General features: G+C 38.5%; 1 protein-coding gene across 1 annotated transcript in view; it reads right to left on the bottom strand.

The window, feature by feature from the left end:
* The window catches only part of POLA1 (polymerase (DNA directed), alpha 1, catalytic subunit), a 322,128-nt gene that overhangs the window by 261,222 nt on the left and 44,400 nt on the right, over positions 1–16,506 (bottom strand). Inside the window, exons 20-26 of the mRNA XM_011935154.1 lie at positions 15,692–15,867; positions 13,463–13,592; positions 12,856–12,975; positions 11,646–11,745; positions 9,428–9,552; positions 6,523–6,672; positions 5,990–6,112 (exon numbers count right to left, since the gene is read on the bottom strand). Of these exons, the coding sequence (XP_011790544.1) occupies positions 5,990–6,112; positions 6,523–6,672; positions 9,428–9,552; positions 11,646–11,745; positions 12,856–12,975; positions 13,463–13,592; positions 15,692–15,867 (924 nt within the window). The remainder of the gene's footprint in view (positions 1–5,989; positions 6,113–6,522; positions 6,673–9,427; positions 9,553–11,645; positions 11,746–12,855; positions 12,976–13,462; positions 13,593–15,691; positions 15,868–16,506) is intronic.

The following is a 16,506-nucleotide window of genomic DNA, read 5'->3' as shown; positions in this document are numbered from 1 at the left end:
GAGTGTTTCTCCTACTTTTTCAAACTGCAAAAGAATGTGTATAGCATGACACATACATGGTAAAAACTTTTAACGCACCACATGTATACACACATGTTGTAGAAGCAAAAAAGAACAACCCATGGGCAAGAATGACAAAACCAACTCTGGGCAAGTTACCTCCGAAAAAGAAAAAGAAATGAGACAGATGGGGAGGAAATGGTCTTTAGTTGTCTCTATAATATTTTATTGCTTTTAATTTTTTAAAGAAAAACTAGGCTATTAAGAAAAGAGATCACGGCAGGGTGCGGTGGCTCATGCCTGTAATCCCAGCACTTTGGGAGGCCGAGGCAGGCAGATCATCTGAGGTCAGGAGTTCAAGACCAGCCTGACCAACATGGAGAAACCCCGTCTCTACCAAAAATGCAAAATTAGCCAAGCATGGTGGCACATGCCTGTAATCCCAGCTACTTGGGAGGCCGATGCAGGAGAAACGCTTGAACCTGGGAGGTGGAGGCTGCGGTGAGCTGAGATTGTACCATTGCACTCCAGCCTAGGCAACAAGAGCAAAACTCTGCCGGCCCCTCTGAAAGAAAGAAATAAAGAGAGAGAAAGGGAGGGAGGGAGGGAGGGAAAGAGGGAGGGAAGGAAGGAAAGAAGGAAGGAAGGAAGGAAGGGAGGGAGGGAGGGAGAGAGGGAGGGAGGACAGGACAGGACAGGACAGGGCAGGGCAGGGCAGGACAGGACAGGACAGGAAGGAAGGAAAAAAGATTGCAAAAGTGAAATTTTTGCTTATTTACAGGTAAAGATGAAAGACTTCCTTAATATTTAATTGTAAAATTCTTCATAGTCACTCATTCTCCTTCATCACCAACACCAACAAAGGCTAGAGCCCTCTGTCCTAGTGCCATTCCCAAGCGATCCTGATAGGTGCTACCACATCACCAAGAAAATCCCAGAAAGGCTTGCCAAGATTGTAATGTTTGCATTAATGATTTGGATACACTTTTAAAATGCACAAATTCCAGCTCCAAACACAACTAAAAACCAGGCAGTCTACGACCAACTGGCAAGCAGGCTGGCAAAGACTCCTTTCAGCCTATCAGGTAGGAAAAAGAAAATGCATGGACTCTATACCTAAACATCAGAGCATACATTTTAAAATGCAATAAAAAATCCAGACCAAAAATGGTTTTCTCAAGGACACGGAAATAAGAGAGTAGAGAAATAAAACAATACTAATGTCAATAAGTAATAATTATTCCATCAAGACAAATATTCCCGTTAAACTAAAGTTATGCAATGAGTATACTTGTAAGTACATAGTCAGTTTTAAATTCCCCAATAAAGCCAGGCACAGTGGCTCACACCTATAATCCTACAGCTTTGGGAGCTAAGGTGATAGGATCCCTTGAGGCCAGGAGCTGGAGACCAGCCTGGGCAATACAGCAAGACTCCATCTCTACAAAAAATAAAAATAAATATGCCAAGGATGGTGGCATATGCCTGTAGTCCTAGCTACTAGGGAGGCTGAGGCGAGAAGACTGTCTGAGTCCAGGAATTCAATGCTGCAGTGAACTATGATCACACCACTGCTCTCCAGCCTGGGCAACAAAGTGAGACCCTGTTTCTTAAAATAAAATAAAATAGGCCGGGCGCAGTGGCTCATGCCTGTAATCCCAGCACTTTGGGAGGCCGAGGTGGGTGGATCACGAGGTCAGGAGATCGAGACCATCCGGGCTAACACGGTGATATCCCATCTCTACTAAAAATACAAAAAATTAGCTGGGCGTGGTGGCGGGCGCCTGTAGTCCCAGCTACTCGGGAGGCTAAGGCAGGAGAATGGCGTGAACCCGGGAGGCGGAGCTTGCAGTGAGCCGAGATCACGCCACTGAACTCCAGCCTGGGCAACAGAGGGAGACTCTGTCTCAAAAAAACATAATAAATAAATAAAATAAAATAAAATAAATCATAATAAAAAAACAAATTCAAAAAGGCAAAATTATATATCAAAATCCTTTCCAATTCCCTTTAGATTAGCTTCTGATACTGTGACTGAGGGAGTCATGCATCGTGTCTCCACGGCCAGGAATCAGAATTTAGCTACTTGATAAAAGAAGTAACTTGATATAAATTACCGTTCCTATCAATATAACTAACGATTAAAAAATCATCATTATTTTAAACACTAGAGTATTACAATCCTTTGGGCCAGTTTTAGATTTTCTTTAATAGTTCCAAAATGAATAAAAGTCTAAAATGTGGACAGATTTAACTCATTAAATTACCTTCACTATTGTTCACAGAATAAAATCCTTAATTGATTAATGATCTCAGGGTGTCTATCGCCATCTAGTGAACAATCACTTCAATTACCACGTCAGACATTTGACAACTGACACCCCTTTTCCTCATGGTTTAAAAATATATGTCCACGCAGTGCTGTAGGCTTGCCCAATTTCTTTTTTATGCCTCTCTACACAAGCACTGAGAACAAACACAAATACAGATGGTATTTCTATAGATTCACAGAGTACTTCTCTGAAACACTGACTTCATTACTTTTAAATAACGTACACACTGTGAGATCCCTCATACAATTCCTTACTCATTAGCTCATTCCTCTACCACCAAGCAATTCAAAATCATGGAAGAGTTTAAGTGTGAAAGATCACACCTGTGAAAACACAATATTGATGCCCATTTGACACAACTACTAGCACTTTTATTATACACCTGTTTTAAAAAGTACAATTAGTAATCACTCTGAGTATTCTAGCAGCCATAATACATTTGATTACAGAAATTATTAGGTCGCTAGAGCCAAACCTGCACGATTCCAAAAAACCTGAGCAAACACAAAATAGACTTAAAAATAAAAAGGAAAGGGGGGCTTCAAGGCCTCCCAAGGCTGTGTATTTAATCCATATCCAAATGCAAAATTTTATAATCTTTTGCAATGGCATGTTACCAGGTTTCCTTCTCATTAATTTCCACTTGAACCTTAATCTAATTTATCCCACAAGGACTTTAAAAGCAATGAACTTTTAAGATCTGCAGCTTACTGTATTATTCTGCCCACTCTATCTTGTCACAAAAAATACTAGTTTAATAAGTTACAAAGGTATTCCAAAATCTCAGCACACTGGCTCTCATTTTCACTTCACTCCTCCTACCTCTTTAACAATTAAAAGATGCTAACCAAAGAAAGATGATCACATCTTTCTTCCATCTTACTTCCATCCACCAGTGCTAATAATTATCTCCAATACTTTAACAATCATTTTTATGTTAGGAAACAATATTTGTAAGTGACTTTGGATCTTCTTCTAGAATAAGATTTCCTGGGAGAAACTGCGTAATTATTATTTCTCAGTAGCTTCATATTACTTTAAAGGCCTACTTTCCAGAGCTTTATTTATCCTTATTTGAGGGAAAAAGCAAAGGGTAAAGAGAAAAGAGGAAAGCAGAAACCAAGAATTTAAATCACATACAAGTAGTTCTAGATTTGTCTGAAATTCTTTGTTTTTTAGCGTAGAGAACAGGGTTTTTTTATAGTTCATTTATTAAAGATTTGTTATTATTTTATTTAACAGAAAAATAAAAATTGTGTTTAAACTCCCTATTAAAAATTCAGCTAAAGAAAACCATTGTCCTCAAAATACAATGGATTAGGAGAGTGGGGGAGATCACTGGACAAATTTGGGGCTTATCATCAACAGTGCCCTTTTAAGCTTGTGGATTTCTGAGCCAATGCAGAAAATGTAACAACAGGGATTTCCCAACAGCAAGAGGCACTCTCCAAGGGAGTAAATTGTCAACTATTGCCTCTCGTGAGAAACTTAAGAGTAACCTTGATCCAATCTCAATAGTCAACCCATGTATTATCACCCAGTTGGGGCATAGTGAGTGCATTTCCTAATACAAAAATAAGATGGTATTCCATCAGAAGCCACTGGATACATGTAAAGAAATAAAATTTAAATAATTTTAAAGTAAACTTAGCTTAAGAAACTGAAAACATCCTTCCCTTCCCTCACTTCAACTAGCCCCTAAAACATCTATATCTTTCTCACGTAAAAAAGGCCTGTGTCTTGACATGGGTACCAAAAATAATGATCTTCCTGTAATAAGAGGTAGAATATAAAGCAGAACCAGTCATAAAAGACATCTTGAGATGGAAGAGACAACCCTACTGTACTAAAAGGATTTACATTGAAAATAGCCACTTGTTATACTTTATCTCTTTGAGTTTTAACTTCCTCATCTAAAAAATGAGAACATTATTATCTATTTCAAAGGATTCTTGTGTAATTTCAGTGAAATAATGCATAAGAAAGCTATCACATCACTGGTGTTCAATACATGTTTTGCCCTTCCTCACTGTGCCCTGAGCCAAATCTTTGAGATAGGGCTGCCAACAGAAGAGTGATTCTGAACATCCTGATGTTTATTTCACATACCAGTTAGATCTGCACTGTCCAACACAGTAGCCACTAGTTACATTTGTCTATTTAAGTTTAAATTCATTTTAATTATAATTAAAGCAATCTAAAAATCCAGTTCCTCAGCCAGTTGGCACTAGCCAGATACAACAAGTGCTCACTGGCCACTTGTGGCTAGAGACTACAGCACCGCATAGTACAGATGGAGAACATTTTCATCATCATAAAGTTCTACTGGACAGAGCTGGTCTAAACTCTAAAGCAGGGGTCAGCAAACTTTTTTTCTAAAAAAGACCAGAGAGTAAATATATCAGGCTTTGCGGGCCATATGAGCCTACATCTTTCCTACTCGGCTCTGCTCTCATAACACAAAAGCAGCCACAGATGATACATACATAAATGAGCTTAACTCTGTTCCAACAGAATATTATTTACAAAAATAGATGGCAGACTGCATCTGGCCCAATGGCCATCATTTGCCGACCCCTGCTCTAGAGCATTCAGAGTGCAGACACCCCATTATAAGCATTTTTCCCATGACCACTACCTACCTCCTTTAAGACTAAATAGTCTTAAACCCACCGACAGGTAGTTAAATGGAATTTAACATTCAGCATAACTATTCTTTTACAAATTAAGAAAAATCCACGCACATAGGGCTAAAACAGTTGAAGCTTAGAGTGTTCATAAAGTGACGGTACCTAAATTCTATTTGGTATTTGGACCATCTTATTAAAGCCAGTAACTCTCAATCCATAAATCCTGTCTTGACATATTTCTGGAAATTCTGGATTTATACATCCAATGGCCTCCTTATTATGCCTGGAGATCTACTACTCATGCCAAAGGCAACACATCCACGACAGAACTCTTAATCCTTCTTTCCCAGTTTCCTCCATCTTAGTAAAAGGCTCTACTAGCTATCTTTCTGATTTCTACCTTTCACTCACACTCCAAGCTAATCCATCAGCCAAAAAAAAAAAAAAAAAGCTGTCTTACGTCATTTAGGTCTCATTCATGTCACCTCCTCAAAGAAGCCTTCCCTGACCAATCTAAACTAGCCATCTAAACATTCTCTAGCCCACCACCCTGTTTTATCTACAGAGCATTTACTTCTATCATATTTTCTCAGTTATTTCTTATACATGTTTATTTACTTATTTACAGTCTGTTTTCCCAAACCACCCTCTCTCCACCCCACATTCCCAACCCATGTCGTCCCCACCCCCAAACTCCTCCCATTCTGGGTAGAAGGTAAGCCTCATTACAGGAATCTTTTATGTCTTGCTTGACATTCTATCCCGAGAACCTAGAACAATGCCTGGCATGTAGTAGATGTTCAATAATAAACACACACACACACACACACAAACACACACACACACACACACGAATTAATGAATCCTTATTTAAACGCCTATTTGTCTCAAACCTGTCATCCAAAGAGAGGGGTACTGTATTTGATGCTGTATAACTACGTAATAAACTTGACTTTCCCACACTATAACATGTATAGTTAAAAATACTCTCATATCTAGAGATGTGAATGTTATTATGCCATTTACCTCCCTTCCTTTGTATGTCACCAAGGCAGCCAGTGGTTTGGCGTAAAATCTGCTATAGGAAAATCCCAGGCAACCATACATACTGTTCGCTGTAAGCTTCAAAGCCTTCTGTCGAATGTCATACTGCAGGCCACACAGAACAAAAGACAAAACAACAACATTTACAGATGCTTAAGCATTATATTAGATGTCTTTCTAGATCTCCAATAAAAAGGGAAACCCTCAATATCCCTGAATAAAAAAGAATTAACATACTCAACCCATTCTCCTGGATCCATGATTCCCTAACCTCCTAGAAGCAGCAAGTAAACACAGACTCCAAAGCTCCCAGGAGCTAGAGGTATCTTGCTCAGATACAACCTTTGTAAATAAAGGTGGCTTCCATTCTGAGGCACTCTAGTAGTTTTAAGTGGTCACCTACCCACAAACTTAAAATAAGTACCTGCATTTGCCCAGCATCCTGTTTACTCATAAATAATCAAACTGTAAAAGCTGAGACTGTCACTCAAATGTTTCTTAGTGAAAAGATATACCTGAAGAATAAGGTCTGGATTTAAGTCTTGCTGTTTCATTAGCTGTTTGACTTGTTTTCTCCGTTCTACCAGTTTCCGGATCTCTCTGGGCAAAATGCCCATTTCTAAGCTTGAATCTGGCAATTCAGGGATTTGTTCTTGTTCTCCATCCTGATAAACACAACAAATTTCACACAAATCAAACTTTTGTGAAATAAATTTCTACAGTAATACTTTATAGGACCTTTCCCCCATGATCACATCTTGAAAAGCTATTATCTTATATAAGGTCAACAATGCATGAGTAGTATAAGAAAGAGCTGAGAGGGTTGTAGAACAGGTCACCATTGCCCTCTTCTTTCCCAATTATATTAGGCTGTCATTCCCACTATCTCCCACCCCTGTAGTTAGACACAAATTTAGATTTCATTTAAAGGGATACATTTTTACACATGCTATCTCTCTTCGACAAGACTGGAGAACAACATGTTTGGTGAAATTGTTTTTAAAATACAAACACTAACACCTCCAAGATTAAAAAAATAAAATAACCAGCAGCTAAACTACTATTTTAAATCATTTTTACTACCAAACAAAATGCTATAGAAATTGAAAACTATGGAGAATCACAGCAATTATTGTAAATGCTCTAGACTAAAAATAAAAAGCTAATAAATCAGCAAATTTAAGAGTTCGGAGCAGCCAGGAGCAGTGGCTCACGTCTATAATCTCAGCACTTTGGGAGGCCAAGGCGGGTGGATCACCTGAGGTTGGGAGTTCAAGACCAGCCTGACCAACATGGAGAAACCCCGTCTCTACTAAAAATACAAAATTAGTTAGGCGTGGTGGCGTATGCCTGTAATCCCAGCTACTCAGGAGGCTGAGGCAGGAGAACTGCTTGAACCTGGGAGGCGGAGGTTGCAGTGAGCCGAAATCACAACACTGCACTCCAGCCTGGGCGACAAGAGCGAAACTCCGTGTCAAAAAAAAAAAAAAAAAAAAAAGTTTGGAGCATATTTAAATAGGCCATGACATTTCTAAAAACTAATACATATATATCCCTTAACATTTATGTAGTACCTTTTACCTACAAATTGCTATGCAATCGACAGAAGAATAGCAACATTTCAGAAAAGCAACCAGCAGTCTTCTTATATTAAAATTTACAGGAGGAAAAAGCAGGGGAAGCATTAGACCATTTTTCTCAAGCCTCCATTAATTCTATTAACAGCTACAAAGAAAAAAGCCAGGCACATTTGCCCTTTCAAAGGTTCAGAAATAAAAATAAACCTCTTGGTTTAAATTACATCAAGTCAATGCCATTTGATAACCTAGCCTTTACAAAGCATCTGATTTTATAGAGATCAATATCTTCAAGTGAACGCTCTTACAATAGTAATAGGGACCTACTGTTTTCCAATATAACAGATGATGATAGTAAATCTATTAAAGAGATCCTGGTACACATTCCAATTTATTTACAGCAACTATGAAAGTCAGATAAAAAGTAAACTGAAAGGATGTAGATTCAGGAAATTTACAATCTACTCCTAGCTCTACAACTACTACCTGTGTGACCCTAACTGTCCTGAGGTACCATGCATGAAAATGATTCAGATCTATCAACTGCTACATGTATAGTATTGCTTAGATGACCTCTGAGGTCCCTTCCAACTCCAAAATGATTCCATTTTTTGTTGTTGTTGAGACGGAGTCTCGCTCTGTTGCCCACGCTGGAGTGCACTGGCGCGATCTGGGCTCACTGCAAGCTCTGCCTCCTGGGCTCATGCCATTCTCCTGCCTCAGCCTCCCGAGTAGCTGGGACTATAGGCGCCCACCACCACGCCCGGCTAATTTTTTGTATTTTTAGTAGAGACAGGGTTTCACTGTGTTAGCCAGGATGGTCTCAATCTCCTGACCTCGTGATCCACCCACCTCGGCCTCTCACAGTGCTGGGATTACAGGCGTGAGCCACCGCGCCCGGCCTCAAAATGATTCCATTATATATCCAGAATCCAAGCTGGAAAGCTCCAATAAGCAAAATGGAGGTGGGCAGAGGCTAAATAATATTAATTATCAACATGCTGGCACAGTAGCAGAGCAGAGCTCAAATATTAATTGAATGCAGTCACACCTTTTGGGGATGTCTACCCAGTATCTTCTCTGTAAAAGTATCCACTAGTCCCACAGAAAGGCCCACCCTTAGCAGCTAGATTTGTACCCTGTGAACCTACTCTTGTGGTCACAGGTAACGGGGCCCTGGGGCGCTCACCAACCTAGGCAAACCTATCGGATTCTCTCTTCCGGGAATATGAAATTGAGATTGAAAAACAGGTCCTAAGCTTGTGGTGAGAACTAAAGGACATATAAATTCAGGAGCTAGAGGGCAACCAAACATCTTCTGCCATGTATTTAAAACAATTACAAAAAAGAAATGTGGTATATGTTTATACACCTACACATACACCACGCATGCATATAAAATGGAATATTATTCAGCAACACAAACGAATAAAGTACTAGTACATTCTACAAAATGGATGAACCTTGAAAACATTATAAGTGAAATAAGCCAGATACCGAAAGGCCATATATTGTATGATTCTATTTATGAGATGTCCAGAATACACAAATCTATATAAGCAAAAGGTTAGTAGTTGCCTAGAGATGGAAGGGATAGGGGATTGAGGGAGGTGACAGCTAAAAGGTTTACTTGGGGAATAATGAAAATATCCTAAAACTGGTTGTGATGATGGCTGCAAACTCTGGGAATACACTAAAAGCCACTGAACTACACACTTTTAACAGGTGAATTATATGGTATATGAATAATACCACAATAAAACTATTTTAAAAAGACACAGATCTTCCTTCTTTAAGCAATTCTTTTAAACTCGATTTCAAGAGTCCCAGGTTAAATACAAACCTCTGTAACTTTCTGTGCCTCTGAAGCAACTCTTTGTACTGTTGTAAAACAAATGTTAAATTCCTGAATGATGGAAGGATATAGACTGTTGAAGTCCAGAAGCAAAATGAACTTATCATAAAAACCTGAAATTAAAAAGTCACATGTCATAAAAAGTCTAAAGAAAAGCAGAATTGTCAAAACATCATTATTAAAAGCACTATAAGTATATTAGAAACTATATACTATCCACATACACTATCCAGAGCTGTGAGACAGACAAAAAGGGAAAAAAAGAATCAACTACTGTTCTATAAAATAATGCGGATTAGTGAAAAGCCAGATCACAAGAGGGAGAAAAAGATCCTGTCTCTCTTTAGAACCAGCTACAACCAGTCCTTTCCCCAGCTGCCCCCAAAGCACACCATTATCATGAGCAAATACCTTCCCAATCAAGTATCTGAGAGGTATCACATCCATTTAAAAAAAAAAAAAGTTCAACTCTCCTTCAAAGCAAGAATTCTTTGAAGAATTCTCCTACCTGCTCTCCCACTCCTACCCCAAATAAAACCAAGTGAGTGGTTTGTTTGTTTGTTTATTTATTCATTTATTTGAGACGGAGTCTCACTCTGTCTCCAGGATGGCGTGCCGTGGTGCAATCTCGGCTCACTGCAACCTCCGCCTCCCGGGTTCAAGCGATTCCCCTGCCTCAGCCTCCCGAATAGCTGGGACTACAGGCGTGCACCACCATGCCCGGCTAATTTTTTGTATTTTAGTAGACATGGGGTTTCACCATGTTGGCCAGGATGGTCTCGATCTCCTGACCTCGTGATCTGCCTGACTCAGCCTCCCAAAGTGCTGGGATTACAGGTGTGAGCCACCGTGCACGGCCGAGTAATTTATTCTTTTACAACAGCTTCAAAATATAAAATGGACAGCACACTTACCTGTACAAAAACTGAGCTAAAATCAAACAAGAGACACATATATATAAATGTCAGTAGTGGAACGACCCACCCTTTTTACTTGCAAAGGATGAACAGAAAGCTACTATATTTCTGTAGGACATTTACAAAGAGTTATCTTCACCTTGAGAAGAAACTGAATAAAAATAAATGTCCACTATTAAGACAGTAATAATTGCAAACACATAAGATAGTTTATTCTGTGTCCAGTATCATACTAATTTATCCTTAAATCCCTGTGTGGTAGATATTACTCTTATCTCTATTTTACAGAAGAAACTGAAGCTTACAGAGGTTAAACAGGCAGTCCAAGATCACATTGAATTCAAACCCAGACCTACATAACACCAAGTACTAGTGCTCCATTTCATTATAACTAATAATAAAATCACTTTTGTCAAAAATGTCTCCTACTCAGAATTAACTTACTGGATAAAATTCACATTAATTCCTTCAAAACAATGTGAATATTCTTAACAGTACTACTGAACTGTACACTTGGGAATGGTTGAAATGGTTTTTTTTAATACAAAAAATTAGTTGGGCATGGTGGCACACACCTGTAGTCCCAGCAACTCAGGACGCTGAGGCAGGAGGATTGCTTGAACCCAAGAGGTGAAGGCTGAAGTGAGTAGAGATCACACCACTGCACTCCAGCCTGGGCAACAGAGTAAAACTCTGTCTCCAAAAAAAAAAAAAAGTTTTTTATTTTTATTTTTTTAAAGATTATTTCTAGCACTGCGTACCACAAAACATCTTCGCCATTCATGACAATAGGGAAAAGGTATTCTCCTGTTAAAGTTAAATTTGGTGGTTATTGTCTATATTCTTTAACTTTGCTGTCAACTGAACTGGTCAGGACAAACAGCTATCTATGTACTGGACAGCTACCTATCTATTGGACAACCTACGGTTACAGACCAAATCCAACCTACTGCTTATTTTTGTACCATCCATGAGCTTAAGTATGGCTTTTACATTTTTAAATGGTTGGAAAAAAATCAAAAACAATATTTCATGACATACGAAAACTATATGAAATTTAAATTTCAATGTCTATAAATATTTCATTGGAACACAGCATAACAAAATTCACATTAAGTCTATGTCAGGTGACTGGCAACCAAGATTCTCACATGAATGAAAGATAAAAGTCATGAGACCTATTTGCTGACCTGTAAGATATAACTCAGGTCTTCTAGTTTCTCAAGCCTAGATCCACATTAAGAAACTCCTTAATATTGGGAGAAAACCAATTCACTGCCCAGCCTTACCAACTTTGGGGTCCAAAACCAAGCCTCCAGCATAAGCTGCTTTCTTACGTCCTTTCTTATATTTATTGGTATCTCCATCAATTTCTTCATCTTCATCTCCCTAATATCAAATGGAAAGATAACTTCACCACTAATTAACTGATTTAAAATTTTGATGATTCTTTCTTTTCCAATTGCAGGACTTAGTTCTAACAAACATTTCAGTTACTGGTCCTATCTGTTGGGAAAGACAGTTATTGTAATATGTTCATGAATCCAAATTAATTCCAAGCATAGTAATTTCTTAAACAAACACTATATCCTGAGTTAACAAATACAAAAATTTTATCTTTATGTTTCTGAATTTACAGAATTTCATTTTTTTAAATCAACGAATATTGAAAAATACCACTTTTCATATTATACAAAATTTGAGATTATAAAATAGCCCTCTTAAAATCACTACTCTAATATTCATGATGTAAAAACATAAAATGCTTCATGTAGACATTATCATTATCCCTATTATTAATATGGACACCATAAAATAAGTACATCCATATACTGAAAATCCGTTCCTAAGTAGTTTATTACTGGCCAACATGCAATACCTCAGCGTCCTCTAAATGAATATTCCCTATACCAATTTTGATAATGTACACTAAAAAACAAGCAAATATGAGAACCTGAATCAAATTTTGACATTCAATTCCCATTTCTGAATTAATTAATATCAGTGCTAATAAAACAATAGCTACACTAAGTTTTAGTTCCAAAGTGATGGAGGCCACTTCAGAAATCTGACTGTTGGTGACCTTGGTCATACTAGCACAGAAAAATGCAACACAAAAATAAAGGCTCATACGGTTTAGGAAAATAAAAAGTTTAACTGGCATTTATCTTTGGATAGGGCTAAGGTGCCAGAACACATTCCATGTATGGTCACCCATCAGAGAGGTCTAATGCTTCCCTCAAAGAATTTCACATTTCACAAATAATTTTGCCTGCACAAAGTGCATTTTCCTTTTACAAAGTGGAAAAGGAAATGACCACACAAAAACAAGGGAATAAACTTGACACAGTTTCTACAGTACACAAGGGATTAGCTATTTTGAAAGCAGATGTTATCACAGAAAAAAAGGCTATCTAGGTATAAAAAAGGGGGGGGTAAATAGGTATTAAAAAGGGAGGGGGTAAGAGAAAACAAAACACTACACAGTTTTGGACCCACCAGTTTTTGCTGAGGCTTTCTGAAAATCTGCTTGTCAGGAACAATATAGTTGTTTTCGTAAAATGCATGAAGCAACAAGAACTCGTTACGCTCGGATCGTCCACCCATCAGCGTCCTGGACTATTAAATGGAATTTATTTTTTAAATTTGAGCTCAAAACCACAACTAACAAAAGCAACTTTGAGTCAGTAAGTTTAGTCACAGCACCTCCTTTAAAACTATTCCTAATAACGGGCTGTTTTTTAAAAAAGGTACTAAATTATTCCTAACATTTTCTTTAAGCATTATAGTTAAAGGACACAAAGACAGCTTAAAATATTGACAACTTGGCTATTTATTTACTCCCAAATGGACCATTCCACTAAACAGACACATCCAGATGTTAGAGAGATGATCCGTATGTTCGCCCAAATTTCAACACGCTGCACCTGGCATTCCTCCCCTTCTCCCAACCAGTTCTTCCTTTTACAAAAGACATCCAGCTTTCGGAATCTAAGTTACTCATTTTATAAGCATGCATCTAGACTCATTATCATATAACAACTACCCCAAGCAAATACTGAATCCAACAGGAAATGCTTTTTCCCCCTTTCTAAGTTAAATTTACCATAATGTTCCCAGCGATGTTAGTGATCTGCAATGCTAATGGAAGAACATTTAGCTCACACATGATCTGCAAAATGAACTTGGCATCTTTCCAGGTGTGTTCCAACAGGTATAACAGTTGAGAAGATTCACTGTACAGAAAAGTAAGAATGAATCAGAATCAAGTAATTAAAAGAAACAATGCCTATAATCAGAACTTCACAAAATATTACAAGGAATTTTGGGTGTAAGTAAACTCAGAGCAACAGCACCTTGGCTTCAGAAACAATTTAAAATAAGGTCAGTATGTAACCAGGAATTCATTCATACCATTGATCCCAATGCTTTTCTCCAAAACACACACACACACACACACACACACACACACAGAGAATCCCGTAAGGAAAAACTGAAGTAATACAATAACTACAAGCCTGAAAACTATCTAAATCCTTTCATTCATTCCATCCAGTGAGTATATATATATTGCATGCTTACTATGTGCCAGGCATTGGCTGTGACCAAAACAAACAAAATTTCCTATCCTCCTGGAGCTTATGTCCTCATGGGGGAGACAGAGTATAAAAAAGACAAAGAAATTAAGTATACAGTATGTTATATAATGTTAAAAGTTAAGCAACGGGAATATTAAGTATCAGAAGCAGAGACTGAAATTTTTGTTAGGAAACAGTGGAAGATTTCACTGAGAATAAAAATCTGGAAGAGGTGAAGGAGCAAGACTTAATGGAAAGAGCATTCCAGGCAGACAGGATAGCACACTTAAAAGCCCTGAGCTGTGTGCAAATCTGACAGTTCCAGGGCTAGGAAAGAGGCCAATATGGCTAGATCAGAGAGAATGATGGAAAGAGGAGTAGGAGATAAGGACAGAGTTAACAACATAGAGACACATTGTAAAGGACCTTGTAAGTAAAAATAAGGACTTTAGTTTTTACTCTGAATGAAACAGAGTCACTGGAAGATTCTGAGCAGAGTATCACATATGACTTGATTTTAGCAAGATAACTCTGGTTCTGGATTGAGAATCTACCACAAGGGGGAAAGGGGAAAAGTAGGGGATAGGCATATTAACCCAGTAATCCAGGGGAAAGAGGATAGCAGCTTAGACAGGATGGGTCCAATGGAGTTGAAAAGAAGTGGTCAGACTTAGATATATTTAGAATAGGCCAGGCGCAGTGGCTCACGCCTGTAATCCCAGCACTTTGGGAGGCCGAGGCGGGCGGATCACGATGTCAGGAGATTGAGACCATCCTGGCTAACACGGTGAAACCCTGTCTCTACTAAAAATACAAACAATAGCTGGGCATGGTGGTGCGCGCCTGTAGTCCCAGCTGAGGCAGGAGAATGGCGTGAACCCGGGAGGCGGAGCTTGCAGTGAGCCGAGATCGCGCCACTGCACTCCAGCCTGGGCGACAAAGTGAGACTCCATCTCAAAAAAAAAAAAATAAAGACATATTTAGAATATAGAACTGACAGGATACCCTGATGCATCTAGTGTGGGATATCAGAGAGAGGAATTAAAGATGCCTCAGAGATTTTGGGCTAAGTAAGACTCTGGAAGTTTCCAGTGATAATGGAAAAATACACTTATTCATGTAGTAAGGAAAGACTACAGGAAGAACCTAGGATCGATCAGAGCTCAGTTTTGAACAAGCTGGGAGTTCACATTAGATATCAAGTAAAATAGGTAAAATAGATACACTGAGTCTGGAATTTAGGGAGGTCTAACCTGAAGATACACAGGTGGGAGGCATAGGCATCCACATGGTATTTAAATTCCTAAGACTCAATGAGATCACCTAGAGAGGGAGCAAAGTCAGAAAAGAGAAGTCCAAGGAAGAACTCAGGAAGAACTAGCAGGAATGAATGAGAGATGGTCAGAGGAGTAGGAGGAAGAAATAAGCAAGCAATACCTCTAACTTAATGATTGCTCAGTTTTTATATTTCTAAAATATCTACCCTAATTCCTGAATAAATGAATTAAGAGTAGAAATCTAAATCCAAACTACTGTTAGGAAACATCAAGATAGTGTCAACACAGGTGAGGGAGATGGAGATAAACTGATCAATTACAATAATTCAAGAGGTAAACTAGTTCAAATTATGAAAATAGTGGAAACAATTTCCCCTCTACAGCACCACTGGCTAATGTCCCTCCAGACTAAGGATAGTGCTAGTGTCCTGCTGTTGTTAATTTCAAGACAGATGAATTCTGAAGAATCTAGGATCATACCTGTACATATTTCGTATATTTTCCATTGGGATTACAACCCTTTCAGTTTTTAGAATCTGCTGAACAAGTTCAGACAGATGGTAGCTTTTACAACGAATCAATTCCTTTGCTGAAATTTCCACATCACAGATCATTCGACCACAGGTAGCATTTCTTTCACCAAATCCACTCCGGCCCTACGAGATGGGAACAAAAAGCAAATTTCATGAAAGAGCAGACACTGAGAACATTTCTTTCTAACATATTTTGATGCTGGCCCAAAATTATGATAAAACTCTCATTCTTCCATTTATCAATCAAATATTTTTGAACATTTACTATGTATCTGACATTATTCTAGGCACTCAGGATACAGCAGTGATCAAAACAGAAAGGATTCCTGGCCTCATTTGAAATGTATAATAAAAAACAGACATCATAAGTAAGAAATTATATAGTTTTAGGAGGTAACAAGTATATAGAAAATGGGAAAACAGAGCAGGGTGAGGGGTACAAGGAGTATGGGGGGACTGCATCTTAAAAAGGGCAATGGGGTATACCTCACTGAGAAGATGCCATATAAAGAAAATCTTGAAGGGGGTAAAAAGCTAAGCAAGTATTCAGATGAAGTGCTAATAACAACTCTACCACCTTAAAGATATGAGTAAGAAAAGAAGCAAGAGCAGTGGCCCCAACTTTGATCTGTAGTGGCAGAATCCTCTAGAGAACATTATGAAAAAGGTACGGGGCCGGACGAGGTGGCTCAAGCCTGTAATCCCAGCACTTTGGGAGGCCGAGACGGGTGGATCACGAGGTCAGGAGATCGAGACCATCCT

This window comes from Colobus angolensis, unplaced genomic scaffold (assembly GCF_000951035.1).
Source record: "Colobus angolensis palliatus isolate OR3802 unplaced genomic scaffold, Cang.pa_1.0 Scaffold140, whole genome shotgun sequence".
Taxonomy (NCBI): domain Eukaryota; kingdom Metazoa; phylum Chordata; class Mammalia; order Primates; family Cercopithecidae; genus Colobus; species Colobus angolensis.
This window is presented reverse-complemented; position numbering and strand designations above follow the sequence as displayed.